Source organism: Prionailurus viverrinus, chromosome A2 (genome assembly GCF_022837055.1).
Source record: "Prionailurus viverrinus isolate Anna chromosome A2, UM_Priviv_1.0, whole genome shotgun sequence".
Lineage (NCBI taxonomy): Eukaryota > Metazoa > Chordata > Mammalia > Carnivora > Felidae > Prionailurus > Prionailurus viverrinus.
This window is the reverse complement of record NC_062562.1, coordinates 91,118,345-91,144,978: the sequence shown is the minus strand read 5'-3', so window position 1 is coordinate 91,144,978 and position 26,634 is coordinate 91,118,345. Positions and strand designations below refer to the sequence as shown.

General features: G+C 38.5%; 1 protein-coding gene across 1 annotated transcript in view; it reads left to right on the top strand.

The window, feature by feature from the left end:
* The window catches only part of ELAPOR2 (endosome-lysosome associated apoptosis and autophagy regulator family member 2), a 185,840-nt gene extending 159,964 nt beyond the window's left edge, over window positions 1–25,876 (top strand). Inside the window, exons 19-22 of the mRNA XM_047848990.1 lie at window positions 7,008–7,134; window positions 12,205–12,383; window positions 13,326–13,491; window positions 25,364–25,876. Of these exons, the coding sequence (XP_047704946.1) occupies window positions 7,008–7,134; window positions 12,205–12,383; window positions 13,326–13,491; window positions 25,364–25,423 (532 nt within the window). The 3' untranslated portion in view covers window positions 25,424–25,876. The remainder of the gene's footprint in view (window positions 1–7,007; window positions 7,135–12,204; window positions 12,384–13,325; window positions 13,492–25,363) is intronic.
* The last annotated feature ends 758 nt before the right edge of the window (window positions 25,877–26,634 follow it).

Genomic DNA, 26,634 nt, shown 5'->3' with positions numbered 1-26,634 from the left:
AGTCTAAAGGGTAATCATTCACTCATATTTGATAAGACTTTGTATATAATTGTCATGCATATCGAGGTTTGAGGACCATTGCTCTAGGGAACTGCTTGAACCTAACAATCTAAGTGTGTTTTAGTTCTTTCTTGAATCAGTTTCCCATTAGGGCACAAGGGGGAGCTCTGGGATCAGAACATGAGAAACAGCAGCTTGTCCTGAAATAATTAGAATTTTTTTTAGCTGTGGGACTGAATAAAGATTTCCTACTAACAGTAAGGAATTGTTAACAGAACCCAGTTTCTTACGCTACTTTTGAAGCGGATTTACTTTGCAGTTTTCTTTGGGGAGGTTTAAGATCTCCATAAGAGAGGAAGGTGCTAACCAGGCACTTGCCTCGAAAAATCTCATATGCTGTAACCAAAAAAATCTCAGAAAGCAGACTTTGGCAATTTGGAAGGGATGCCACCCCCGGGAATTCTCCTCTCTTGGCCAAGAATCTTGGCAAACCAGGAAAGGAGACTTTAGTAGTAGTGATGTTGGTTGGGGCTCTGTATCTTGGTGACCTGGGAAAATGGGAATGTCTTAACAGAGTCGTGGGGCAGGAGAAAAGGGGCAATGTGTATTCTCTATGTATCTCATCTGAAGTTTAGAGGGAACAGCAAATTATCAGGGCTGCCTACTAATCTGCAATTGGAAAACTACAACCTGTCTGTTTGGTCTGGCAAATGCAGTTGGTTTCTAATTCTACAAAGTGTCTGGAAGGTGTGAGACATTTTAGATAAAAATTTAGCAGCATGATGTCTGTGGCAGATGCAATCTGAGAGCCAGGCTGGACTTTGGGATTATCTGGTGCAGTTTGTATCTTGGCCAGCAAACAAATTTGTAACAAAGTAGACTGCTGATATCCCTGAATAGATCCCCCTCCAGCCTCTGCCTGAGAAACTTTTCCAGCCTCCAGTCATGATCGGAGGTGGTTGGAAAACTTGGAAGTTCTTCTTTCACTAGGAAAACTTTGGACCCAGCATTGTGTCTGAAGAGTTCTTTCAAATATGTGAGAAATTTCTATTAATGGAAAGGTTTTGAAAACGCATTATTAGAAAATGGGCAAAAGGAATCATTTTTACTCTGATAATGGAGATGTCCTAGCACCTTAGAGATCCCTCAGTCAGACCCATTCATTTCACACAGTAGGAAACACTGAGGACCCAGGCCGTATAACTGTGTTGGCACATTCAGGATGGAATGTTGTCCTGACTGTGTCTCGTTCTGTTCTTACCATCATGTTTTCATCTTGCTGTTTTTTCCCTCCAGTTCTTCACAGATAGAGATTTGCAAAGAAGCGCACTAGGCAGAGAGACAAATATCACATTTATCTGGGGGATAACTCATTTGATCTGCAAGTTATTGGTGCCTTGTTTAAAATGAGTCATCCTCCCTCCAACAAGGTCATCTTTAGTAATGGTATGAGTTAGAGGAAAACATCGTGCTCTCTCTTTCTCTTTCCCTCAACTTATAACTATATTTAACTGCTTGGGTGGTTCATAAATCAGTCTAAAACTATTTTGCCAAAACCTCCTTCAAAATCCAAGTTCATCTTCAGTTTTAAGTGTAGCCTCAGTCTCAGAGATGGAGTCAAGTTAGTGGGTGTCTCAGGGCCAAGTGGAGAGGGGCTGTTGCTCATTAAAAAAAAAAAAAAGAAAGAAAGAAAGAAAGAAAGAAAGAAAGCATAGCCTCTGAGAATATTATATCTCACAAAAGGGATGCTTCAGAGATCTGTCCTGAAGGCGTTCAGAGGTTGAATGTACCGAGGCTTTATTCCACAGGCTCTGATTGAGAGTTTCTCTGTCAAAGTCTTTGGACCTATAGGACACTAATGTAGTATCTTCTTTGGTTTTGGGGGAGTTCTGTTGAAGCCAGGATGTCTATCCATTTTGAGTTGGTAGGAGCCAGAGGATAATGATTGGTTAACGGAGTTCCTTGTTTTCTTTTTCCTCTGAACTATTTATGGACAGATAATAGATATCTAAATCTGCACAAGTTAAATTTAAAAGGCAATAGAATTTAAAATTTTAAAGCCAAATATGTCCTTAGAACAATGAAAATGAGGAGGCATATAAAAGCACTATGAGCAACAAGTAAAAACCCATTATGATTAAGAAATGGAAAATTCTAATACAGAATTGTTAAAATTATATGCTTCAGCACTAATGAGTAATCTTAAGACATGACATAAAAATGTCATGAAACAGTCATAAAGTTTAAGGATCCATTTTGAAATAAGGATGACAAAAGTTTGACAGATTTTGCAGAGCCTGGAGGTAAAAGGGACTGGGGAGTGTCAGCTAATGTAGTTTGTACAGATCTTGATCAGATTCTGGCTTTTGGTAATTAACCTCGGGGGGAATCTGTAAAAAGGGCGGTTTTTGCAGGAGACTGGTAGAATTTTATATCCCTGGATCTAAGAGGTATAGGTCAAAAAATCTTATGTTCAAACTCAGTCATAAGTGATTTATACTCTTCAGCCTCAGGGCAAACAAAATTGGAGCAAGATCCAAAGCCATTTTATGGACCCCACACAAGAAGGGTTTCTGCCCATTGGCATTCTTAGCAGAGAAAGGTTGAGCTTTCTCAGAAGCCAAAGCTGAAGGGAGTTACTGGCAGCTAGTCAGCATCTCCTATGCCAGACGATGCCCGTCTGTGAACTCCGAGATAGGGGAACCCCAAGAAACCCAGAAAAGCCTCACATGAAAGCGTCTGAGTAACATTAGTGCTCTGACACCAAATGAGAAAAGTTCTAGGCATTTAAGACTATGGCCTTTCCCCCCGGTCTCCTGAGACCCACTGTAGGAGGGATAGAAACATACTTACACCGTACATGAATTTATTTTAACTTTGGAGTTTGCATAAAGTTCAGGCAAAAACAAGTTTACACTGCTTTATCAACTGTCTAAACAATTAGCAATAGTTTGAGTATTGGGTTGTAATAGTTCATAAGAAATTAAGATTACTGCCCATGAATTAGTAGATGAACTAAGTAGACCCTGCTTTAGGTAAGATGATTCATTTAGGGGACGCTAATAACTCATAGCTCAGTCCACTTTACCCCCAGAAAATGTATCCAATTTAGAATCCAAGACATCACTTACTTAAAAAACAAAGATTCATCTGAATTCTTACACATGGCCAGTGCTATCCGCAGTGGTAAGGCAGTTCCAGAGCAAAATAAGGAAACTGGAAAGTCTTCCTCGTTTAACAGTAAAACCAAATTAGGATGCACCTGGTTATCCTTTGTGTTGATGGTGGTTTCTCTACCTAGAGTTCACAGCCCTGGGGTCATCTTGTGGAATTCTAGCCTTGCATACCCCAGCTCTCCAGGATTATGTACTGGCTCTTTAGACATCTACTCTCTGGTTTCTATGGTGATCTTGTGGATCAAAAATTATAAAAGAAGCACAATTAGTGACACCTTTACAAGGCCAGGGGGTAGGGGGTAGAGATGGTGGTGGCACAGGTCATCAAAGGGAAAAAGGTTTCACATATTTGGCATTAAAGTGTTTGTCTATCTTACTACTTGCTTTTTTGTTCTTAGTAGAAGAAAAAAATATATATATATATACTCTTGCATCTTTTTTTCCCTATTTTCCTTTTATATATAAGCACTATTGAAATTAGTACTGCTTCCTACATCCTTGTCATTTCACAGGGAAGGGCTGATTCAACTGTGGAACTTAACATTTATAACAAAGAATCAAATTTGGATGTTCCACGTTGTAAATGATTCGTTGGGTTCAAAGAATTGAAGAATTGATTCTAAACTAAACTGCTTTTAACCTAAGAGTATATTTTAAAAAGTGGAGTCTACCGGGGAAAGGCACTGAATCATTGCAGTATTTTGACACCTAATGGCAGCTTTATAAGTTATATCAATGTCTTGATTTTTTCCCCCAATTCTGTACTTCTCCCAGTTCTATAGAGAGTGATGTGAATTGTTAATAGTCTTTTATATTTTGCAGTACTTTAAACTTTCCCAAATTGTTCTCTCATTTTGTCCTTTATAACAACCCAGTGAAGGCAGTGGAACAGACATCTCATTTCTGATAAATTACAGATCTGAAACAGCATGGGGGAGGGGCTGAATCACTTGTGGAAAAACACAAAATCACTTGCAAGTCCAGCCACACCTGTAACCCAGGTTTTCTCTGCAGAGCTCTTTGCAACTTTGATTAATTTTCCCCTTTTCTTTTTTATTTGTTCAGTTTTTTTTTCTCGAATTTTACCAAACTTATTCTTTTATTTGCCCAAGATAAACAGCCCTCACCACCCTTGAAAATGTCTCTGTGTGGGAAAGATAAAACAAAATAATTTGGGAAGGAGAGAATTGAGCAGGAAAGTATTTTAGTAATTTTTGCTAAATGATCAAAAAAGTTAATTACCTTTAAAGTTTCAACTCATTGTTATGCAAATAATAATTGTGTTCTTGAAAAACATTTCTAATAGGTTACCCAATTTTTTTCAGAAGTGCAATGTTGAGTTGGTTTTACTGATGGGAAGTAGGGATCATTTTTTTAGGTGGCATGATTTTTGTCTCTTGTACTTACCATTTTTTTTAAAATCTCTTTTTGTTTCTTGGTCTAAATATACTTTACTCCCTTTTACAAACAAATCGAGGCAGTTAAGCGTTAAGCCATTTTTCCAAAGCGTCCCCCTTCATCACTGTTCTTAGCTCTCATAGTACCAGGCCTCTCTTTCTGAAGCACATTACACAGAATCATGCTTTTATTTACATCTCACCACGTTGACTTGGTCTACAGCATGCAAGCATTTGGAAGGGTAGGTAGGCCTCTAAAAACGTAGTCCATTTTTAGGCACTGTAGACTTCTGTGTCAGGGTTCGTATTGTAGAGTACCCTGAGAATATATACTGAGGGTATGGAATTTTACTTCGCTGGTAGACCGAAAATTACAGTTTTGGACTGCCTATCATCAGAAAGGCATCTGAAGTTAAAACTTAAGAAGGGGTGTTTTGGGGTTCTCCCTATGATTGTGTGTCTATCTTTTGCCCTAGGTGTTTCAGGACACCTGTACTCAGCAGCAACAAAGGTCTAAAGGAGGTTTTCAGGGCACTGCCCTGAATTTGCACACTTAATTTAAGGGAAGTATAGTAGACAAATGAAGGGAATAGTGTTCTCCCCATTTTAATGAATTCATGAACAAAACAGCCATTCCCACCAGAACCTTTCCACATAACCTCCTGCTTCAGTCAATAAGGATTCTCTACACAGTAAAAGCAGTTTAATTTTATCCATGCTGTGTTTATCTGTCCCTAAAAGGAAGGAGGCAAACTGATATAATAGGCCCACCCACCAGCAAGCAGTTTCAAAAAGTCTCCATTCCAGCCCTGCCTGGTGGTTGGTTCAGTGTGATCCTGCACCTGTGTCTAAGGCCCCTGCGTCATCACCGGGTGGTGACAGTAACTGCCTCTTGAAAGAAGTCATCGTCTGGCTGAGGCAAACCAGGAGTGCACAGTCATTTCCATCCTTCAGCTGTGTGTTGATCTGGTAGTTGTTTTGTTTGTCTTTTCACTTCAGGTTGTTTTGTTTTCATGTTTCCCCCCCCCCCCCCCCCGCCCCGCCCACCCCACCGCACTGTCGAGACCATGGTCTAGTTCATCATTCTTTTCCCTGAAACCTTTGCCTAAACACATTACTTCAAACAGAAATGGCACCTCCATCCACCACCTAGTTCTCGCCTGTACGCCTTGTGCCCACGCACTGTCCTGCTCTTGAAGCCATTGTGATCATGACCAGCTTGGAATTCCCTTCCAATCCGTCTACCATTTCATCCCTCTGGCAGGCATTCCTTTACTTTCTTCCTTTCTCTTCTGGCTACCTCCTATTGGATATTCTAGGCTTGTCTTAGGCATGCCTTCCACCAAGAAGTTCTCCCAGAACTTTTTTGTCATTATATCTGTCTCTCCTTTAAATTAAAAAAAAAGTAGCTTTAGAGAGACAAAATTCCCGTGCCATACAGTTTGCCCATTTAAAACAGGCAAGCCAGTGGTTATTAGTATACTCATAGATATATGTAGCCATCACTATCGTCATTTTTAGAGCTTTTTCATCACCTTAAAAAGACCTATACCCTTTGGCTATTGCTTCTCTTTACCTTAGCTCCCTTCCATACTCCAAGCTTACCACTAACTTACTGTTGCTGTGGATTTTCTTATTTTGGACTTTTATAAAAATAACATCATTTAATATATAGAATTTTTTTAAAGCTTATTTATTTTGAGACAGAGCAAGCAGGAGAGGGACAGAGAGAGGAAAAGAGAGACTCTCAAGCAGGCTCCGCATGGTCAGCACAGAACCTGATGTGGGGCTCAAGGAAGGGCTTGAACTAATGAACAGTGAGATCATGACCTGAGCCGAAATTAAGAGTTGGACGCTTCACCTACTGAGCCACTCAAGTGCCCCAAATACATAGAATTTTTGATAGGCTTCTTTTACTTAGTATATTTTTGAGGTTCATCCAAGTTGGGGCATGTATTACTTCTGCATTCCTTTTTATGGCCAAGTAATTTCCCATAGAATGGTGATATCACATTTGTTTATCTCTTCATCTGCTGAAGGACATTTGAGTTGTTTCCACCTTTGGGCTGTTAAAAATAATGCAGTTATGAACATTCACGTACAGGTTTTTGTGTGGATAAACGTTTTTACTTCTCTTGGATTTTTATCTAGAAGCGTAATTACTGGATCATGTGGTAACTGTAATGGTCTGAAGAACTGCCACCTTATTACAAAGCACTTGTCTCTCTTTACAGTCCCATTAGCAGTGTATATAGGTTGTAATTTCTTAACATTTTTGCAACTCGTTATTACCTGTCTTTTTGATTGTAGCTATCCTAATAGGTGTGGAGTTGTGGTTTTGCACCCACACATTGCTTTCCAGTATGCAGTAGGCACTCAAATGTTTATTGGGCTTGGCTGAATATAAGAGCTGTCATTTCATTTTTTATTTCAGCAAGTGCCCAGCAGGCACCTGTGATGGGTGTACATTCTATTTTCTGTGGGAGAGTGCCGAAGCTTGCCCTCTGTGCACAGAACATGACTTCCATGAGATTGAGGGAGCCTGTAAGAGAGGATTTCAGGTAAGTGTCAGATATACCTACACAGAGCTATGTGATTGAAGAAAAATAGACAAGTCTGGCATCACTCAGATCCTAGAAACTCAGGTTCAAAACCATAGCTAAAGCTTATAGTTAACTTAATGTTGCATTAATATGCATTTAAAATCAAATTTAGTAGGTAAACTCCCATATGCTGGGGTAGCTGAAGGTATGCAGTGGCATTGGGAAAAATAAATCGTGCAAAGGAGTTGTAGGCTATGGTGTTTATCTGGTTTACAAAGATATCATTAAACGAAGATTTGATTTATATAATGCAGTTATAGGTATAATTAAGACATGGGTGATATAAGTGATTCACTACAAGAAGCATATCTAAAGAGTAAATAAAGCATGTACACATATAATAAAATCAAGATCCTACTCTGTATTTTCTGTGCAATCATATCTTTGCTTATGTGTTTTTAAAAATAAAGTTGGGATTCTCCACTCTATATTTTTTATTTCCTTTTTCCATTTAATATATTTCTCTTGTTAAATTTTTTGAAAACATGATTTTTAGTGACTGACAAATATTCTATTATAGAGATAATTTGGGATTTAATAAAACCCCCGATGGACATTTGAGAAAAATTGAAAACAGTATTTTTGTAAATAACTCTGTAAGGAACACCCTAGTTGGAAATTTGATTCTTTCCTTAGAATTTATCATAAAGAAGAGATTAATTGGATCTAAGGCAATGGACATTTTTAAGGTTCTTGATACATATTACTAACGTGATCTGGTTGTATCATTTTGCGCTTCTGCTAGTAGTGTTTGAGCATGCTTATTTCACTGCACTAGCTTTGAGTAGTGCCATATGAAAAACACAAGCTTTTCTTCCTTCAAGATGACTTACCCCTTCAACCTGTCTGAAGTCTATTGAACTAACAATAAAAATGCACAAATGATATTAAATCACTACTGGGGGTGGTAACCTTATTGGGGAATTGGCATCAGAGAATCAGATTCTGATAGGATTTCTGAAAATCTGGAACGCAGATGGGCTAGGGCTGTTGCTCAGGTCACCCGGAGTGGGGAGCATGCTGGAGTGCTCACTGCATAAGTGGATCAAAGAGCGAGCGCTGTGTGGTCCAGGAACATGTAGAGGAGCTTGTCACTGGCTGGTCGGGGGGCAGGAGTGCAGGAAGAAATCAGAATGCTCTACCTAATCTCCTGCATTCAGAGTATTAGTAGCACTAGTGTTCCCCTCTAGGGATTTTTCTAACTTTAATTTAGGAAGTGAACCTGTAGTAAGAATACATTGTACAGCAAATGTAGTACACAAACACCAACTCAGACACTTAGCAATATGCCTAAAAATGAAATTAAATTTCATGGGACAGTACCTATTTTCATATTTTATGATAAAGTCTAAGCGTAAAGTTAATATAAAATGTGTTTTCATCAAATAATTTAATACAGAACAGGAAAAGTTCCCAAATGGGCAACACTAAAACAAAAATTAGGAATGTTTTATTTAATTCATCAAGTGTGCTTGCCTCTGGATAGCTCATTCCAGTTTGGAGCACACAGAGACCATGCTGCTCATGCATCTAGTACACTGTTCAGCCAGTTTCTTTTTAACATTTTTAAGTGGGTCAAGGATGAAAATTCTCAGCTTACAAAAAAAAAAAGGTTTCTTTATAGTCCTCATAATAATGATAATACACTTTTTATGTCTCACAGTGGAAATTCTTTTTTACCATTTCTCAAAAATTGATACACTTATATAAAATTTTTTTTTAACATTTTTATTTATTTTTGTGTCAGAGAGACACAGAGCATGAGCAGGGAAGGGGCAGAGAGAGAGGGAGACACAGAATCTGAAGCAGGCTCCAGGCTCTGAGCTGTCAGCACAGACAGCCCCGACATGGGGCTCGAACTCACAGACTGTGAGATCGTGACCTGAGCCAAAGTCGGACACTCAACTGACTGAGCCACCAGGCGCCCCGATACACTTATTTTTTAAAGAATAAATAAAAAACAAATGCATTCCCTCCTTTTGCCATCAAGTTCAACTCCAGGGCTTTGAAAAGTCGGATGACCTCTTTTCTAAATATTCTTTAATATTCAACATTTCTCTTCCAGAAAGTAATGATTAGAAGTTTAAGACCATGAGATTACAACAGTTTCTCTAGTTTCATTCAAACTTTCCTTATTAAAAAAAAAAAAACAAAACTGTTCAGCATGCTATAAGAATGTTACGAACACATAGTTGCAAGTTGTTTTTAGATATTTGTTTTTGTCCTAAAAATAAACTTTTGGAACACTTTCATGTGTTAATCATATTGAAATATATAATTTCCCTCCCCAAATTTCAAATGTAACTTGAGAAATTGCAAAATTGGTTAAATACACCTTTCTGTTAGATTTAGATGTCAAGTTTGAAAATATTTGCCATAGGAGATCGGGCTTCATTTAGAAAAATACAAATGCCACACTTAAGCTCATGCACCTTAATGTATTCCATTGAGACAGTAAAACAAATGGGTATGACACAGGAAGTGGGTATTTACTGCCAGTCTCTGAATAAAATATTTTAAAAAGTCTGCCATTCAGTGAGCTTTATATAATACTAATGACAGCTTTCCCTGTTTTCCGTTATCGTAGTCCCACCTTCCCCCATGAGGGATATGTACCCAACCGCCCTGTGAATGCCTGAAACCGTGGATGGTACCGAACACTATATATATACCTTGCTTTTCCTTATACATACGTACATACATACCTATGATTAAGTTTAATTTATAAATTAGGCACAGTTAGAGGTAACAATCTGCGGTAATAAACGTTAAGTGAATGTGGTCTCTCACAATATCTTACCACACTAAGCTCCCCCTCCTTGTGATGAGGTGAGATGATAAAATGCCTGGGTGATGAGATGAAGTGAGGTGGATGACGTAGGCATCATGATGTACTGTTCGGCTAGTATTGACCTTCTGATGATCTATCAGGAGGGTCATCTGCTTCCCAAGTGAACCCCCAGAAAGTGAAGCTGCAGGTAAGGGGGCAGGTACTACGGCATGTTCATGAGCAAGGGTGGATTTCTTTGGGTGGCAACAGCCTTATGATAGAAAAAAAAAACAGTGATTGCAAACTAGTGCTGTGGGTATCATTTCAGTTTTTAATAATTGGACTGTGTTTCTGTCCCATTTCCCGCTCCATCCTTTGCAGTTTTTCACTCTGTATTGACGGAGAGCATATGTTCCCAATTCTGTAAATATATTGAATCCAGATGTGTATGAAGTTACATTTACACACTGCAGCAAGTACCCACTTAGAGCTGTTGTAAACTCTGAGAGTGGCACAACTCGGGGAAGAAATGCTCTTATCAGATTGGATCTTAGAAATCTATACCAGCTTCTCAGTATCTAGTAGGCATTACTTCCAAATGTCATGCAGTAGTAAAGATTTGAAGAGATACTGTGTTATCACTAAGAGGGATATTTTTAAGTTTATCATCAAATTTATCTCACTCTGTTCACAAAATATCCCAGCATGCTGGAAGAATAAATTTTTCAGCTGCAGTGTCAGCCATTTTCTCCTCTGCCAATGACGTGACCGAATGAAGGGATAAGGCATTCTAATTAATAGGTACAGATGACTGAGGAATTGTGCCAGTAGCTTGATCTTTTTTTTTTTTTTTTTTTTTTTAACAATTTGAGGAGTTTATTGAGAAGTTAAGTATTCTGGGTTTACAAAGATCTTTTTAATTTGAAATTTTAACATTTCGGCTATAAGACTATCATTAGACATTAGAGCTTTAGCATTTTCACTGGCAAAAATTTTTGTTAGAATGTATTTCCAATGAAGTCATCAATGGCTGACCAGAGTTAACAGCTTTCTTTTTATTGTCATTATTTACACTTAGAGATGCAGCATTTGAATTTGATGGAACATGCCCCTCATTTCTCACCTCATCATTCTTATAAAAATAATGTGACCCCTTTGAAATGTAGTTTATTCACATTAAATTTAATGAAAATGTTACAGTTGTCATGCAGTAAAAAAAATTTTCGATTACTAATGTCCTTTCTAAAAAAACATGCTGAGAATTTTTATCCAGAACTTGGTTGAAACTTTTCCTTAAAGTAAATATGGTTCTCCTGTTCTTTGTGTCTAATTGCAGAAACCTCTGTGCATGTACAATAAAATTACACATCATGGTGCTATCCTTCTGTTAGGGTGTTGTTCAATTGACCATCAAATACCAGAGTATTTAGTCAGACACAATGGTCAAAAAATTGAGTGTTCTATGTCATTTAATGTCAATGAATATAATCATCATGCAAGTTGCTGCTGGTCATTGTATTCGTTGAAGTATAAAAGGAAGCATGCACTGTATTCTCATTTTGGCTCTGGTTAGTGTTGTTTGATCTATTCATAAAGAAATTCCTGATTGCTATGCAGTATATTGATTTTGTTATTAACTAGTCAGTTGCAAGTTGCAGTTTGAAAAACATTGCTCTAACAACATTGAGTCGTCTACTTAGGGAGGATAAGAATAAGGACCTACTGTGGGAGGTGACCCAGAATAATGCATGGGAAAGAAGGGCGTAGTCTGTGTGACTCCTCCAACACCAGTCACCAAAGCCTGCCAGTCCTGGTGCGCCTACATGTCCTGGGTCCTGAATTTGCTCTTTTTTCAGGGGAGACGCTTGTTGGAGGAACTGGACTAGCATCATAGGTGGATGAAACCCGTTCCAGTTACCTGTATTAGACAACCTAAGTTGTCATTTAAAAAGATGACTCAGAAGTCAGGGATCATAAGAAGTTTGAGGAAAAAAGCACAAATACTGTGTCCACATAGAGTCATTTTTATTCAACCTCCTCAACATGTACCCAGCCTTCTGATCTGGTGACCCATGTTTTTATTTGGTTTTGTTGTATTTTTGTTCATTATTTTCTTATTCATTCCCTGTCTTTCTTCTCTTGCGGAAGCTTCTACTAGCTGAGTGCTGAATGATCCTCTATGCTTACTGTGAATAAAGAGCAGAACCCTTCTTCTGAATCTCATTTCACATGTCATCTGTCTATGTGTGTTTTTAAAGGAAACCTTGTATGTATGGAATGAACCTAAATGGTGCATTAAAGGAATTTCTTTGCCTGAGAAAAAGTTGTCAACCTGCGAAACCGTTGACTTTTGGCTGAAAGTGGGAGCAGGTGTGGGAGCTTTCACTGCGGTTTTGCTGGTGGCTCTAACTTGCTACTTCTGGAAAAAGAATCGGAAGTAAGTAACCTCATTGGAGTGACCATGTAAGAACTGAAGGATTTCTTGTGAAAAATGTAGACCCAATTATGGTTACATCCAGTAGTTTTTTCAGAGAGACAAGAACTTTCTCCTAGTGAAGGAGTTACAGGAAAGGCCTTTAAGAAAAGAAATGGAAATGATTATTATTCTGGTAATAGATTATAGAATGTTAGAGGTTATTGAATTGGACCTATCTGTATAAAACAGAGAGCAATGGAGGCTCTGGTTTGCTCAGGTAGATGGGAGCAGAGCTGAGATCAGAAGTCAAGTTGTCTCTCTCTGCCTCTATTTTTCTTTTCATGACAACATTGTGTCTTCTTGCTCCACTGTTTTCTTTTTCAGTTTCTTGTGGAAAGATACTTGCAAAGAAATAGACCAAGTTTATAGGCAGATATGACCTCTGTTTACTCCAATACTCCAAGAATCTAGAGTTGAATATTGAGTCTATTTTCTGAATGTATATTGATCTATTATAAGGTAGTAAATAGAAAGGAATGAGTTGTATAGAGAAACAATAAAACCAAATCACTTACCTATGGTATTTTCATGCATATGAACTAAACTTTGGAAAATTATATAGTGAGTTAGCTTCCAAATATTTATACATTAAGAAAATGCATTCAGATGTCAAGGTTTCTTTCTGTTTTTCAAAAGTTCTTCATAATTGGACAGTTTAATCAATGTGAGTTAATTGATAACTTTAACTGTACTGCCATTATTCTCATTATTCTCTGAAATCCTGGAAAAGATTTGTGCATGGATGGTAGGTAAATGAGAACACATAGTGCTTTAGCTATAGGCGAGGGAAATTTGTTAGCAATAGAGCAACTATACTACAAGAGCATTTAATGAGCTGGTTTATGACCACCTAAAATGAGTATTAATTTATATTAATCAGACACTTTATTTATCACTACTTAGACTGGAGTACAAATATTCCAAGTTAGTGATGACAACTAACTCAAAGGAGTGTGAACTCCCAGCTGCAGACAGTTGTGCTATCATGGAAGGAGAAGATAATGAGGAAGAAGTTGTATATTCCAATAAACAGTCACTACTGGGAAAACTCAAATCCTTGGCAACAAAGGTGAGAGCAGAATTGTAAGCTGGTATGACTGTGCATTTATTGATGAGGGGCTTATTAACCTAGTAGTAGCATTCATACAACCCTGTCATTTGGTCTGGCTCTTTCTCCATGGTTGGTTATCCAACAGAAATACCACTAGAAGTACACCAGGATATAAACATAAGAATATTCACTGCAGCATTGGTTTTTTTTCTGGCTAACAAAGCAGAAACAACCTTATACACCATGAATAAGGAGTAGATAAGGAATTTCCATATACAAAGTAATGGAATACTATACAACTGTGCAGCTGTGAAGATTGACATATCTGCTAATAGGTCCAAGATAAGTAAAGTAAAACAACACATAGACGATCACAGTAATTAAATATTCATTTAAGTTAGTCTTCGCATATCAAACCATTAACAGTGGCTGCTTTTTGGGAGTCTTAAACTAATTGGAATCTTTAAGTTTTGAAATGGTGTATTTTTGTACTTTTTGGATTTTCACAAAGATAATGTATTCTTTTCTAATTTTAAAAGTCTTAGGTTAATTAAAGATCTTACTTTTAAAAAAAAATTTGGTCACAAGGTGTTTTCACATTGAAAAGGCCAAAGTTATATAAACTGTTGAGGTATTAAAGGTACCTTATCAGAGGCCATCACATTTGTCAGGTTTGAAATGATTACTGTGTCCAAACAGATTAACATTATTAAGCCTTAAATGTTGCTTGTAAACACATTTTATTGACATTCTTTACCATTGACCTAAAATAGGAGAAGTTATCAGTTTACCCCCTCAGCATTAAAGATAGAATTAAATAGAGGAAAGAAAATGTGTTTCAAATAATTTTCAGCAGGAAGGACAAGTGACAAAAGATTACATTTATTGAGAATGTTTTAATAACTATTTCCTTTTACTCTCATTTAAGTATGTAAATATATTACAAGGTATCATTTAAAAATAAAATGAATGAGCCATTTTTACTTTCTGCTAATGATTAACTTTTTTTTTTTTTTTTTCAATGTGGTACCTTAAGAAGGATGCTATTGCTATGGGATAACAAATGTACAGTTAGTATTAAGAGATGAGATGTTGCCCTGCTTGCAAAAAAAATCAAATAAGCCTGCCACTGTTTCTTGGCCAGTTTAGAAGACATGAAGCTCCTGGTCAGAGACAAAGGACTGCTCAGCACTCACAGCAGAAGCATTAGCCAGGGTGTCAGAATTTATACCAGTTCCCCAAATCCTACTTTTCTCAGGGCTATGTGAACAGGAACAAATGTCCCTTGCACACTCAATGGCTTGCATTACAGCAAAGCAAGTCTAAGCTTTGGCTACTTGGCTATTTTAGAATGTGCAGTTAGCATGCCTATTCTTTGCTCTAAAGAGAGTTATTATTGTTATTATTCTAGACAGGTAGTATGTGTGTTCATTGATCCAGAGGGAGACACTATTTCCTGACATCTGCTCCGGAAAAATATAGTATCTTTAACTTCCAAGGCTGCTTTCTATACCAAGATCCTTAAAGAGATAATCTTGAATAAAGAGAAACCACTGCCTTGCTCATAAGATGTAAAGAGATCCAAAAGAACCATGGAGAATTGTCTCTCCAAAATATCCAAACCTCATTTCTTTTCCTTTAAAATTTTTATAATGTTTATTTATTTTTGAGAGAGAGAGAGACAGACAGAAAGCAAGCATGAGTGGGGGAGGGGCAGAGAGAGATGGAGACACAGAATCTGAAGCAGGCTCCAAGCTCTGAGCTGTCAGCACAGAGCCCGACACTGGGCTCAAACTCACTAACTGTGAAATCATGTCCTGAGCCAAAGTCAGATGCTTCATCAACAGCCACCCAGGTGCCCCTCCAAACCTCATTTCTATACCATCTTGGCTCCTGATCAGTTTTCCCATTAGTATAGCACTGTATCCACCACTCTGTTTAATCTGATTATTGACCAAGGCTGGGTTTCAATCTGGTCACTTTACTGCATATAGCATTTAAATAAAGCTACTACTCTTAGGATACCAGACAGGAAGATGAGATGAACCTTCATTGTTAGCTTCAAACATACACCCAGTTATGTTTGAATCAGTTGAATCTGATCTAGTTAATCAGATTCAACTAGCTGATTAAATCACAAAAACCATGAGGGTCCACCTTAGAAAGCCAGACAGCTTTCTCTTTAAGTCCCTCTATTGACCTTTCCGCTTAGCCTGCGATCTTTCCATTGGCACCGGGATCTTTCTTCCATAAGATTCATGTGGAAGAGAGTCACAGATGTTTTCAAAAATTTGCAGGATCCAATAAAGCTCCCACTTTTGTCTACATATCATGGCAGAGGAACTTGGTGAGTAGTATATTCAACCAAGTGGTTACTATCTTTTTGATCTAGGGTGATGACAATCCAGACACCACAGAATGTATGAGGGACTTCACAGACTTTGTCTTGGCCCTGAAGGGTGACGTTTAGGTCAATTATATCATCCATAATAGTGTCTGAATAGTGAGTTGACGTTGACATGAATGTCATCAGAGGCTGAGATAGTGTCATTCATTATTTCAGCTAAAGTCAGAGACAAATTTCATACCACCTTTTCTAATTGAATACCTGCCTTTAGGGTGAAGGTGAGTAGCATCAGTTATCCCTTCAGATACCTCTAAATAACCAACAGTAGTCTCATTTTGAAAATCCTTGGAATTGTTTAAGGGTTAATGATATATTGGGGCTATTTCCACAAATAATTGAATTATGACCACTTAGAACCATTCCTAGGGTACAAATCAAGCCACCATGTTTTTAGGAGAGAAATTAATACCTGGATTCTGCACGAGAAGTACAGTCCTGAAGATACATACAGTGCCTTTGGAAAGAAAATAGTGTTTACAGTTGTTGGAGATACCAAATAGGACCTTATTTTAGTTAAGCAACTCCGACTGATGGTGCCTGCAAGCTCCTTGCTGGCTAGTAAACCTTAAGGTTCCCCATTCACTTCAAGTAATTCTGTCTCTTCACTGTCTTTGAGGAGACTGCTTGAGGGCAGTCTTTCCAACTTTTCCTGTTTGCCCGTGCTGCAAACTAGGTGGTACTTCTTCACTCCAAGGAATGACTGAGCAATGGCAATAGGAATGGTAGTGTTGATGTTTTGGGGGCAGAAGCTGGGGCCATTCCCTGTGCTACTTCGGATCGATTTCTCAGTAAGTTGAAGAGGAATTACGGTTAGAGCATCTGATGGGCATGGTAGACCTAGGAGTCTTTGAGACTCCTAGGTTTGAGAGAGGAACACTAAGGCATTGTCCTTTATAAAAGGTGACAGAGTGGCTCTGAAAAACAAATGATCATTAACATCCTTCCATCGTTCATACCTCTCAGGGTCTAAAGTATCTCCTTCTCAGGCACCTCATTATCAGACTACATTGTTAATCTTCTTCTGCCACAAAATGAGTTTTTCCCATTTCAGCTAAAACTTCACCTTATTTCTACTTATCCCATTATTGACACCCAGACCTATGCTCCAGAACATTCAAGTGCAAGAGGGACAAAGGCATTAAAAAAAACTTATGATGAAGACCCAGTGTGTCCTCTACCCTTGTCCATGTGGGCTGTGGTAGGAGGTCTTGATAAGCTGTGTAGTCAGCGAAGTGATTGGTATTCTTTCGGTCTAGGGTTATTGACAGTCCAGTAAAACAATACAGATGGCTAAACTAGAATTATATTTGAATCTCCTAGACTCCCTTCTGGTGGGGTTTACTACCAGCTATTCTGGGAGTGGCTTTTGAGTAAAAAGGACACATCATGTCCAGGAGTGGTCAGGGTAGAAACCTGGATTTTTTTATAAGTGTATATAACCTTATATAAGTGCATATAACCTCAACTTTCTTACTGATAATTATGTGTGACACAGCCAAGAGGAGATTATCCCTTTCTGGGGATAGCCATGTTTAGTAACTGAACGATCTTATTAAATGTGTGGACTAGGAGGAGGTGAGGGAGATAGAGTCAGAAATCTTTTGATTTGATTTTTGAGAAGGCCCTTCTAATGGTCAATGATATTTTTCAACAGTATGAAGTGTCGAACGTCCACTGAACACCTGTACTCTCAGCCCATATTCGGGTAGCTTTGGTGATAAAAAGGGCATCATTTTAGACTGGAAGTGATTCATAAAGCCGCAAACATTAATAAGATTGTTTTCAAAGGCCATAGTGGTGTGGCTAGAGTCAACAGATCAGACTGAAAGAGGAACACCATAACCTGAACAGGCATCACAAGTGGTAAGGAATTACTGACAGCCCAAAGAGAGGTGATCAGAGATGTGACATGCATAATCAATTTTCCAGGGAAAAGCTGGTCAACTTTTGACATGAATCCCAAGTCTTGCATGCTGTGGTAACCTCTGCATCCAAAAAACAGTCCTTTACTTTGTGCTCAGTGTGTGATGCCAGATTCATTGCCATGGTGGACAGAATGATGGGTCTGTGCAGCATTTTTGGCAGTCCAGTGCAGTTTCTACCATGTGCTTAATTCCATTTGATCTTTTCAGACAATGGGTCCTTAATGGAAGTATCTTCATGAATGACCCAGATGATCTGATCAGCTAAGATTTGTTTCTGGAATTTGTTGCCCCAAAGGGGAGTAACTTTAACGTGCCAGTCTATAGTTTTCCAAGTGGCAGACCAAATAGTTTATTGACTCTTGGCAATAGCTCAAGAGTTACTGGAGATAGAATAAGGTTTATCAAGAGAAGTACTGGCCACAGCCATGAGAGTGGCTTTGGGTTCTGTCCACTGAGCCAGACAATTTTGTAGGTTTTCAGTTATTCATACCTGGTGTTGAGATAGGACAGCTACAGCAGCTGGTCGACACTCATTGGGTGTCAGATCAACCAAACCATCAGTGAATGCAGCCCCAATCATGTAGTAGAACTTTGGTGAACCAAGGGCCAGAGCCAGTGGCTTCATTTTTGGAGGTGGAGTAGGGGATAAAATTCCCCCCATAGGGTATGCTGCCATATTTTCCTGTGAGGCTGAGTTGCTGCTGGGCAGTATCAGCTATATTCTTGAATACATCATTTATATTTGACAAGTGAGGCTTATTATGCCTTTTCCACCTTGCTGACCCACCATGAACAGGACTATCAGGCTATGGCGCCACAAGCTGCGCATGGCAGTGGCTTTAAGTTTTGTCAAGAACTCAGTAATAAGCAAATAGTTGCTTTTCAAAAGGACTACACCTGGTAGCCATATCAAGGTGATGAATCTAAAATCCCAAAAGATGTTTCTGGGAGAAGGCTCTTTACCATTGCTGGAGTCTCTAATTGGCAGCAACATTAATGACTGAGAATTGTAACACAAACTGGTCATTAGGGTTGTGAGGCCACGAAGGTGGAGAGCATGATTCAACTTACTGGACAGTACTTAACATAGCCTGTTAGTTTGGGCCTGCCTCAAAAGATACTACTTTGTAGGTTAGCTGATAGAAGACAGCAGGGAGCATATTCAAGTGAAGCCATATTGTCTCCAATAGCAAAGAGTCTGGTAAGGTGCTGGACTGCTTTTCCATGGCTGGCAGATGGCAAATCTAGTCACATAGTCTCCAGAACCTTTAGTCAATTAGCAGGTTCCTGAATTTTGTTGGGGTTTATCAACCATCTTTGTTGGCAGAAGTCTGATAGCACAGGCAGGACTATTGAGACTGGGACTTTTAACTTGACACCAACAGTGCATCATTTGGGTTGTGACAACTTAGGGCATCAGAAGGTGGAGAAACTTCTGTGTAGTCATGACACAGGCACTTGTTGCAAATGGCAGAGGAATTAGGAACCCTTGGTATATTCTGCTAGCTCTTCTCTGCATGGGACTGTTCTTGACCAGGGGAATCTCCTCTGGTACTTAGGAGATGAGGATGTATAAGCATATTCACCTCCTACTTTTTCAGATGTAGAAGCAGCAACATCTTGAGTAGGCCTGTAGAGCCCTTCACACAAGGTCACATTATCTTACCTTCCCTGCTGAGAGCCTTGCTTAAACCCCATTCATTGAATTTGCATGTCCCTCTCCTATCACAGGTTCTGGTAGAATGGTGACTTTGGTGGCTGCAACAACGAGTGATAAATGTTTGAATCCCTTCCCTCCTCAGAACTCCCTAGCATACTCAGATGGTTGTGCATAGCCTTCTTTCCCTCTCCGTGACAGGAAAACTAATCATCTTTCTCTTTAAAGCAGCTAAAGTCAAGGTAGATGAGGAGGATGGAATTAAGGGTGCAGAGACAAAGGCAGTTTCTGTGACAGCAAACAAGGCATGTGTTTGCTTTTGTTTTTAAGCAGCACAGCAGTTGCTCAACCAAACTTCCAGTATTTTGGTCTATGTGAAATCCTATGTTGAATGGCAAGGTTATCATTCCTAACATCATCTGTTTCAGCTTTGCGACTCCTTAGCAAAATTGATTTCTGTCTGAGGCTGAGGGTATTATGTCCTTTTGTTGATTTAGGCTTGACTCACATATTGGAGCCTTTTAAAAACATTTTTTTAATGTTTATTTATTTATTTTTGAGAGAGAGCACAAGCAGGGAGGGGCAGAGAGAGGAGGTCACAGAATCTGAAGCAGGCTCCAGGATCTGAGCTGACAGCAGAGAGCTTGATGTGGAGCTCGAACCCATGAACCATGAGATCATGACCTGAGCTGAAGTTGGACGCTTAACCAACTGAGCTATCCAGGGCACCCCTTCATTTTCATCAATCTAAATTATAGCCTGGTTTTAAAATAAAGGATAGGGGAAGTTTTCAGGTGGGGCTGATCATACTAACTTATGAAGATTCCTTTGGGTCAGTTTCTCATTCTCCAGTGACCTTCTGCATTGTAAACCCAATATGGGGCATGAAGAGTCTCAATACTAGTCCTAGCCTCACTAGGTTTTCCTGTGGGAATTAGTCTCAGGGAAATCTCCCAGAGAAGGCCAAAGCTTTGTTACTGCAGTCAAGACCCATCACAAAATGTCTGAGATGTTTATAGTCATCTTTGATAAAGTTGGCATGGTAGAGTACAAGAGATGTTTATTCCTAGGATGGCCCAGCTGGTGCATTCTTTTTTTTTTTTTTTTAATCATTTTTAAAAATTTATTTAGTTTTGAGAAAGAGAGAGAGAGAGTGAGCATGAGTGGGGGTAGGGCAGAGAAGGAGACACAGAATCTGAAGCAGGCTTCAGGCTCCAAACTGTCACCACAGAGCCTGACGCGGGGCTCAAACCCACGAGCTGGGAGATCATGACCGGAGCCTAAGTCAAAGACACTCAACTGACTGAGCCACCCAGGTGCCCCAGCTGGTGCATTCTTAATGATCATTTATTCCTGCCACATCATCTCCAAAGAGAATCAGCAAAAATTCTAACAAGTCACCTAGTTTCTGCCCTTAAGTAGGTTCCATATTTTTCTTTAATGGTCATCGTAGGTACATATCTCTGTAACCTCTGTGTGAAAAAGGGTGAAACCTTTTCCTATAACAATGAATTTTAGTATTATTTGTTAGCAAGGAACACAGCTGCAGCTGATGGCCTGATTGGTGAGGAAATCCTCCTTCTCAGAAGAGTGTTAACAACATCTAGGCCACCATTCAGACAGCTGACCCATGAAATTTTGGAACCACTTCCCAGAACTCAGTCTACAACTACTTCCTCAGTTCCTTTCCATTTGTAGGCAGTGAAGTGGACAATTTTATTACTTTGTTGAGCATATAATTTGGTCAACCAGAAAGATACCTTTCTGTCAATTTTCCATCCTCATCAGCAAAACAGTGAAGAACTATCAAGGTTCTGAAACTGCACTATACTTGCTAGCCAACAAATTAGCCTGGCATTCTTTCTTGGACATTTTGAAGACAGGAGTCTGCTGGGTCAGAGACAAAACAAGTTTATTACTTGCAGCAATAGCAGTAGTCAAGACAACAGTGTTTACTTTGTTTCCTGAAGCCCCACTTACTACAGAGTGAAGCAGACTAGATGACACACAGTGGGTTATGTTATAGAAAAGGAGCCCTTAGCTTGGGGAATCTGAATGTTTTATAACAGTCAGGAAGCATGTCTGCCATTTGCTCCACAGAGAGGGACAGTATGAGAGCTGTAGGCAAACTATTCTTTTGTTCTAGAAGAAGACTTTACCTATGTCATCCAAGGCTTTTTATAATATTGGCATATTTGTGAAGATTGTGTACCGTAATGGACATTGAACGTATTCCTCCCAAGCATTCAGAAACACAGGAGACCCATGGAGAATTACCATCATCATTAGTTTACTTAAACTTCTCTTGCCTGATTTGATCTTGTGATTCCTTATTTGTAAGAGCATTGTCTTATAATGGAGGAAGCATTTAGTGCCAGGCAAGATTTTTAGGACAGAGTGACCTCTAAGCTGAATGCAAAAGAAAAAGAGGGAATTACAAGTACTAGTAAACTTTTAAGTGTCTCCTCATATTGCAGGACCTCCTTTGTTGCTGTTATATGGCCAGAGAATCGAAATCTTGAAAGGCACCTGAAAACAATCACAGGAAACGTAGTGGAAGATAAAGTCTTTCTCCCTGAGAAGGCTCAGTGCACCTAATTCTGTTTTGCATAGCAATTCTAATTGACAGAATAATTTAAAAATTGTTTAAATGAAAATTTAAAATGTTATGGGAAAGCTGAAAGAATTATACAGTGGTACAGTCATATACCCACCACCTAAATTTTACATCTGATTTATTACCTATCTTTCTAAATGTCTATCCCTCTTTCATTTATCAATACATCTTTTTTTTTTTTTGATGAATTTCAAAGTAAGCTATAGAATTCAATACGTTTCATGCCTAAACACTTCAGGATACATATAACTAATGAGAGAATTAAATATTTTCAGTTTTTTCTAAGGGACAGTGTTTACATAGAGTGAAATGCCCACATAACAAGGATGCAATCTGATGAATTTTGAGAAGTGTATATGCTGTGTCACCCCAAATCCTATCAAGAAATAAGATGTTAGCCTCACCACTGAAAGCTGACTCATGTCCTTTTGCATGCAACTGATCCCTATCCTTATCCCCCCAGAGGAAACCACTGAAGTAATCTTTTTAAACTGTAGATTCGTTTTATCTGTTTTAGAACTTCATATAATTGTAATTACACAGTGTGTAGTATTTTGTGTAAGTTTTCTTTCACTCAGAAAAATGTTTTTGAGATTTATCTACCCTCTGTTTATCAGTAATAGATTCATTTTTATCCAGGAGTAGTATTCTATTAGATAGATATGCCAAAATTTGTTTACCCATTCTCCTATTGATGAATACTTGTGCCATTTCCAGTATCTAGCTGTGAATAAAACTGCTATGTATATCATTGGACAAATCTTAATAGTGTGTCCTACTTTACATTTTTTTTTTTATGCTTGGCTTTGCAGAGTAAAAATGGCTGTAAGTTTCTTAACTGTCTTAATGTCATTTAAGATTTGCTTTATCTTATATATTCTTATTCATGTCCTAAAGGCCAGACCTTATTTGGTATTTTCCTACCAATACACTGGACTTGTCAGGTTTTATCTATAGATTGACTTTTCTTGACTTTCCTCAGCAACTTTAAAAATGTATCTTCAGGAATTTTTTTCAACTTTTTTCTTTTATTTTTTCATTCCGCCATCATTCATGGAACATTGTCTGTTAGACACTCTGCCCGGTTTTGGTGATACATCAGAGACTATCTAGTTGATTAGTGCAGGACACATGCACATTTTACACATACACACAGACACACCCACACAATGATCATCCAGTATGATAAGAGCATTGAGTTAGAGTCTCGTGGAGAACACAGGAGAAGGGAATGCAGTAAAATGGGTAGTGATGAGGTAAGGAGAAGCTTCTGGAAGTTGACTTTTGAGTAAATTCTTGAATTCAGAACTTAAAAAAAATCATGTGTATGGCATCTTTATTTAATGCATGAGTAAACTGATATCTAGAGACTTTTCCTTATTTGTCCAAGGGAGGGTTAGGTAGGAATTAAAAACCCCATCTGCTGAGTTCAAGTCCAGTGTTTTTCCTTCTGAAATGTAGCATTTCAGTACATATTTATAACCACTGATTGACAGCCTACCATGGGGTAGGCCTGGAGTCATGTTTTGGGAATTAAAAAAAATGAATAATCTGCAATTCTGCCATCCGTAAGTCTCAGGTAGTGGTGCTGACTCCACACACACGCGGATGTGTTTGGATGCATATACCCGGCCATCTCACCAATAGGAGCAAAATCCCATGGGAACACAGAGGACATGGCATCTAAAGCCGTATGAAGCTAACATGATTCTATAAAGTGTTTTCAGTGTTTTATTTCAAGTGACGCCTTGAGGATCACCAGCAGGCCTCTGCCTCTTTCCCCCTCAGGAACATATTGAATCAAATTGTCTCCAGGAAAGGCCATAAATATCTTGGATTTCCTTTTAAGTTTATTGCTGACACCCTAAAGCTCTTTCCCATGATGCACTGTAGGCTCCTTGAGGACAGACATTTTGTATCCCTGAAGTCTAGTCGTGCTCTTGCAGTGCATTGGTGCTTAATAAACATTTGAATCATCAGTGGTTATTTCAATAAAATGAAGTCCTGTCAACAGGAGGCGTCAGGCAAGCTTCTTCAGGGCCACAGAGAGCAGTGAGGAGATGTGCATCCTGCCCTCCCAGGGCCATGTCATCTCAGCATGGGCAGGGATAAGTGATAGGTTGGTGTCCATGTGGTGACATTTTCCCTATAATCCTTTCCCTCTAGCCCTAAAGCTTGTCTGAAGTCTTGGACTTCACTCAAATGAGAGAAAGCACAAAAGCAGCCTTATTCTTTCTGGCAGGCACCCAGTGTCTACTCACTTTTATTGTCTCATTTGACTTCTCTACTTCAGACACACATCTGTTTGCACCTAGGACTGGTATGCCTCCTATTTCCTTTACTTTAAAAATAATGCTAGTTTCCTTCATCTCTATTCTCTTTGAAAGCATAGTCACCCCATTGCATTCCAGTAGAATTCAGAAAGTTTTTTTCTAACGTGAACAATGAGACATTGGGAGAAATCTCTTCTCTTAGTTCTCTTTTTCCCCATTAAAGATTCACTTAAAAATTTGTTTAAGTTTATTTATTTTGAGAGAGAGAATCCCAAGCAGGCTCTGTACTATCAGTGCAGAGCCCAACTCAGGGCTCAAACTCATGAAGTGTGAGATCATGACCTGAGCAGAAATCAAGAGTCAAACACTCAACCAGCTGAGCCACCCAGGTGCCCCAAGGATTACTTATTTTAATAGGCTACAGTTTGAATGTAATACATAACACAAGCCAGCAATGATGGATTTGAGTTAAACTATTGACATTACCTGATGACTTGCTTTTAATATCTTTAGTAAGTATATGCCCAAAAGATTTTCCTAAAACATATCAATGAACCCTAACGATCTTATGTCTTATTGGTGCTGTCCTCATTTATTTCTGCTGTCCTTCTTCTTCTATTTATCCTATATTATCTTGAGAATACATAGTTTATGTTAGTTCTCTTTTGTAAAAAATTCACATGTCAGGGTCATCTATTTTGGCACAGAGGTCAGATATCCCTTTGGGAAGGGTCTCAGTGGTTTCTTCACAAAAAACACAGCTACATCTTTTTGTATCTATTGCAGTAATGTGTTTGCTTCTATTTTGGTTTGTCTGTCTTATCTCCTGGACATCAAAAGCATCCTTTAGGGTAGGCATGCTATTTGTTTTATATCTGCCACTTCCTGTAAAATCCTAATTACAACTGGCAGGTATATAGATTGAAATGATATCCAGAACTTTCCTTCTGGACCCATAAGATCCTAAAATCTTACTGGAATTTGAGTTGATTTTGGTTTTTTTCTTCATAGGAAAAAGAAGACCATTTTGAATCTGTTCAACTGAAATCCTCAAGATCCCCAAATATATGAAAAGACAGTGCCGTAGCCTTCAGGCTAAGGAACAAAGAAAGCTGATCTCTAGTTTCAGAGGACCATAGTTTAGATCCTGTCCTCATATCCGGCACATTGGTGATCTCACAGAGGAGGGCCATGCCGCTGAAAAGGGAAGGAGGTTGAAATGTTTGATTGCCTTATCACATGGTCAAGTATCTTGCCAAAAATAGGAAAGCAAATGGTTTGGGTCTCAACTGAAGATGAAGCTCCACTCAGGAAGAGATTTATCTGTAAATAGACATAACTGGAAACCAAGGTTAAGCCCACCAGTGCACTGCTGATGCATGCCATATAATTAATGGGTAACTTTTATTCTTTATAACTTCTACATAAAAAGTATGCTTTGGAGGGCAGATTTGAGCGTATGCATTGTGATCCCATTTATGTCTTTTCTTTGGGGAAGATTTGAAAAAATTTTAAGGTAGAGTTTTTTTTTCCCATTATTTATTTTCCTGACATACCTTAAAACATCTTTTCTATTAAAAAATCATGAACAAAGAAAGACAGTAAGTTTTTCATTTTTTCGTAGGGTCTTTCTTGATTTCAGAAGCCTGAGTAAGTAACTTTTTAGGCAGAGTAAACATGTAAACACGTGTTCGGGTTTTCTACACTTCTATTTGCCTTTGAAATTTCATCCTTGTTGGAACTGGTAAGAAGGGATTGAATGAAGGTGTTGAAGGAATATTTAAAAAAAAAAAAAGGCCAAGAGAAGCCAGACTTCCCATGAAAACAAGCAAGCTGACACGATCATAGAAATCAAATGGCTTAAAACCATTTATGTAATGTTTGAAGTATAATTTTAAATGAGTGAGAAAGCTTGTTTATAAAATCACTTGCAAAGTCATGAAGAAGAAAGGGGGATGGCTTGTGTATAAGTACAGATAACTGTGAAAAGGTATTGGGATAATTTCACGGTTCACAGAAAATGGCAGTGGTATATTTGTTGTCTATCAATCATCAAAGGTATATGGTTATTTTTCTGTTAACACATTGAGAATTATGACTTTCATAGAAATTTTTCATTTTGAGCAAATAAGGCAGGAATTCCATTTTGGACCATTGCATATAATTGTATTCACACTAAAAATGTGGTTATACCATAAGTAGTTATGAAATAAGTGTTGTTCTTATTCAGAAGTGATCCAGGTAATCGTGATATTTCCTCTGACGGATGGGTTTCTAGTATT